The sequence below is a fragment of the Pieris rapae genome, chromosome 7 (assembly GCF_905147795.1).
Source record: "Pieris rapae chromosome 7, ilPieRapa1.1, whole genome shotgun sequence".
NCBI classification, from domain to species: Eukaryota; Metazoa; Arthropoda; class Insecta; order Lepidoptera; family Pieridae; genus Pieris; species Pieris rapae.
In genome coordinates, this window is record NC_059515.1 from 7940457 (window position 1) to 7944998 (window position 4542).

The 4542-nt window shown below is 33.2% G+C and overlaps 1 protein-coding gene across 1 annotated transcript; it reads left to right on the plus strand.

The window, feature by feature from the left end:
- The first annotated feature begins 288 nt into the window (after positions 1 to 288).
- LOC111004171 lies at positions 289 to 2560 on the plus strand. Its single transcript, XM_022275058.2, has 3 exons — positions 289 to 443; positions 980 to 1525; positions 1728 to 2560. The coding sequence occupies exons 2-3, from the start codon at positions 980 to 982 to the stop codon at positions 1932 to 1934; spliced, it is 753 nt and encodes a 250-aa protein (XP_022130750.2). The 5' UTR covers positions 289 to 443; the 3' UTR covers positions 1935 to 2560.
- The last annotated feature ends 1982 nt before the right edge of the window (positions 2561 to 4542 follow it).

The following is a 4542-nucleotide window of genomic DNA, read 5'->3' on the forward strand; positions in this document are numbered from 1 at the left end:
GTAGAGGGTTATATAGCTGCTGTGCATACCCGCTAAAACCCCACAGCGCCACTAGCAATATGAGGCTGGCTGCTGTTACAGTATGGCCCTTAATAAATCATTGTATATTAATGAATATAAATGACGGATAACCACTAACTATGGTTTATCCTTGATATAAATACCGTTGAAAGCGAATTACATATAAAATATTTGTATTTAACGATGTTAATCGGAAAACCGTTGAAAACTCGGAAGTTACTCATTGACATACTAAATATAACTCGTTTGGCGTATAAATGTATACGTTCGAGTATTTCTAGCCAGTCTTTCACAAAAGGTCGCGAGATAAAGACGCGCAACACGATAATCGAGTTTCAATAACTAGTTTACGAGTGAATTTATCCTATCCTATATAATATATCCTATGTAATTGTGCAGTGATCTTGGATCTTATATTCGAGGTAATAGTTTGGCCTTCTAAATTACTCTGATAACATAAAAATTATTATCACTAAATTTGATTCTCGAAATTTTGGCAGTCATGCAAACTTGAACAAATACTTTTTATCGTGTAACGGTCATGTTTATTTATTTTTGACGTGATAATATGAATGCTTATTTTGAACAAGTTGGGACAAGGGACAATTGGTTAAAAAGCTTAGCAAATGGTTCAATGCCCTGTGGTTAGGGATCGCACAGCGTCGATCGATAGATCGATGGATAAACTAAAACAGGGTTATTTAATTCCGCCATATTGCTTGAAAAAATATATGTCTATAGATACCGCTGAGATTTGCTCAAGTGCACGGTCTTTAGAGTTAGGGAATCCTATTTACGCTTATAGTGTATCACAAGCGATAACCACATGATTCTATTATTATATAATAAATATTTACAATTTAAATCATATATCTAAGAAACATTTTCGATGGCCTTCATTAAAGTGCAAAGTGTATTCGATCGTCTTCCAAATTTAAATGCCATTATTTTGTTTTAGATGAAGCTAATAGTTGGGATAGTATTCGTTTGTTTCTTCCTTCTAACCGAGGCAGGGAGAGTGCCAGACGATTTTGAAACCATAAATAGCGATGCGGTGCCAGACGATATAAGAAACGTTTATGGCAATCCAGAGAAAAGTGACCGACGACGAAAACCACATTCACGACAGCCGAGATACTTCTCGGAACCTGAAATGGACCGAAGTTACTACGACTTCTATGAAAGACTTAGAGATTTCGAGAAAAGGCTACAAACACAACAAGAGCAAATTTTTGAACTGAATAAGCAAATTTTTAATCTTCTGTCTGAAAGACATGAATCCAAAGTAATCGTTGTGCCAATTTACTTAAACTCAAGTGGAAACGATAATACAAGTGATCCCTTGGGATTTAAATATGGCGAGGAAGATGAGATTGAAAGAGAAAGAGTCTGGGGTAGCGAAGATGATCAAAACGGGATGCGACCTATGTCTCAGAGACCCATTAGACCCAGCCGGCCCATACCCAAACAGCCACCAGTACAACACGGGACTATTCAAGCTGAGGTAAACAAAGTCTCTTTTCATGATTTACTTTGAGTAGAGGACGAAATAGGTTCTATATGAATGTCTAGTCACTTTGTTGACATGCTAATAAGATTGATCATAATGTTTTAAATCGTAATATATCGTATTTAAAATTAATTTTAATGCTACTGTATGTAAACTGTGTCTGTCTTATAAGTAATAATATATTTTCTTTTTACAGACTAGCACCGAAGCACCTACTTTCAGTCTAGATACTTGCAAAGCTGCTGTACTTATATGTTGTGACAGCGAGGGAGACCAGAGAAGAAATTGTTTCATGAAATTCGACTGTCTCAAAATATCATATTCAAAAAACGCCTGTAATAAAGCCGATTTGAAAAAAATCAAAGAAGATATTATAGCTGCTTATGCACCTAATGCAGACTAAAATTAATGTAATATATATACCGAAATCAGTATTCTTATAAAGAGTAAAAGATGACGTAATCTAAAAAACATTGTTGACAGTTTTAATAGCCCACATGAGGACAAATGTTGGAGTATTATTTGTAAGTCCACGCCCGCAGTTTTTATATGTATACGCATTTCAGATATGATGCAATTGATTTCAATTAGTATATGATATTACTGTGTAATGTCTTAAAAAAATGTATCTACTCTTTATTCGTTATATTAATAATTATAACTTATAAGTGATAGTACAATTGCGTTCGAGCGAATGTAACTGGAGCTTTATTTACAGTTTGTGGTTTATTTAATTCTTAGCGAGTAACTTAGTAAATTATGTAATGTTTTGGCATTGAACTATCCTTACGGGAAACGCAACACCTAGCTTGTTGGATACCAATTTATTAATAAAATAAACACAGCATGTGTTTATTTTATTAATAATGAAGTGGCTTAGGTTTAAATATACATATATGTAAGACAATCTTTAATTGTGTGATCAACAACTCAGCAGCTAGTGTCCTTTACTGGACCCTATTTTAATTACTAATAAGACCATATGCTTCCTTTAAGTTCCTAGTCAAATAATAAAATATATTTAAAATATTTTTTTTATTATATAGCAATTAATATAATATAATTTCGAAAAATTAATGACGTCATTTACCCGTCCCGTAATGCAGATATTAATCCGAACACCACTGTCCACGGTAAATGCGGTAGAAGATGCAGAGTGACCCTTCATCTCTACTCAACACCAAGAGATCAAATCTCTCGGAAAGATATCGGTTGTCGAAGAATCGAACCACTCTTCCTGAATATGGTCAAGTGGAAGGAGCTGTTACTGGGGAGCAGTTAAAGGGAGGCGTGAATTACCGTCTTGCCTTGCTATATACATTCAATCAAAATGACATGTTTTTATAGAACAGGGGCAAACGGACAGGAAGCTCTCCTGATGTTATGTGATTCCGCCGCCCATGGACACACTCAAGGCGAGTGCGTTGCCGACCTTTTAATTTTTAAGCTTCTGCTTTGTACCAGTTTTCGTAATGCTATACGCAAATCGCTTTCAATAATAAGCGAATATTCAATGTTAAAAATAATTTCTAAAAAAAAAAGTTTTACGAGATGTAATTATACCTTTTTATTTACTTACGCATCTATGGGCGAGGAATTTTGAAAAACCAGTACTAATAGTAACAAGTTTTAAAATGAACTTTGATACGGCGTGAGAAACTTATTTCGTATTTCGAATATTATCTGAAAAGCAAAATAGCCGTTCAAATTCATATTTTATTTGAAATCCGATTCTATTTATTTTATTTGAAATAGAGATGTTACTTTGACTCGAATGTCATAGGCGATACAAACAGGTTTTTATAAGTATCAGGTTTTAAGGAGATTTTAAGTATAATGCGCTCTCTTTATAGACATAATGGATAAATAGTATTAAAAAGTTGGCACTACAACCTATTGTTGACCACATCTGTATCAGTATTATGTTATAGGCAACTCCGTCTTCAGTTCCGTATACGTAGTTTTTGGTATTCTACACTTGCGGTTTTCACACACTGTTTTCCTTCACCGTAATAGCCAATACAGAATGTGAAAATAAACAATCAATACAATTACGGTATAACACGTGGAATAAGTGATACCTTGATGATCTTATGTTCCAAAATAAACGTATTTTATTTTAATGATTATTAGTTTCTATAAAAATCTATGTAATTAATTATTTGTCATAATAATCATATATATTTTAAACGCAATATTAAACCGGAAACGATTACCGCTTAGATATCGAGTGGAGTCCTTACATTAGTCCTACTCATATACTTATCAACTACTTATAAATTAAATGAGCGAATACTTTTTTAATTTATTGGGTCTTAATTAATCGCGCTATATTCTATAATTATTAAGACATACAAAAATATCTGAAGTGAATTAAATGTCTTTAAAAATTAACTCAATTTGTTTTAATCTTTATTTTATCTAATATCAGACTTAATTATTATCCTTTTATTTTTAATCCGTGCTTGTTAGAAAACAATCTAGTAGGTACATACGGCTTTTTCAGATTTGAAGCGGTTAGATTCTCGGCCTGACAAGCAAGGCTTTCAAACGTAATTCGCATTTGAGTCCTTTTATAAAACCCTATCCATAAAATGTTAAATATAATTAAAATATTTAGGTTTTATTACTGTTTTTGTAAAAATATGTGCTGTGGCGAAATTTGTTATCTACTATCTCGAAAGACTTTCTATGGAGATAGTCCTTAATATAACCTAAAGTCCAGTCGCCGAAAGAAGCGCCTTTCTCCTCTATACGTAGTATTTGCAATGTAGGTGAAATCGCCACTTCGGAGAAATGGAGACAAAAATCGAAAGCTTTCAAGAAATGACTGTCACCATTGTACTCAAAACTAGCATACGTTATGGGTATTTCCAGTAACTTTTGGCAACACCAAGTTAAAATGAACCATAATGAGAAGTAGTGTTGTAATGCGGGAGTGATATTTTCTTCCTCCAAAGATATTAAATTTTTTAAAAGGTTTTAACTTACAAGCTTCAAGACTATATAAG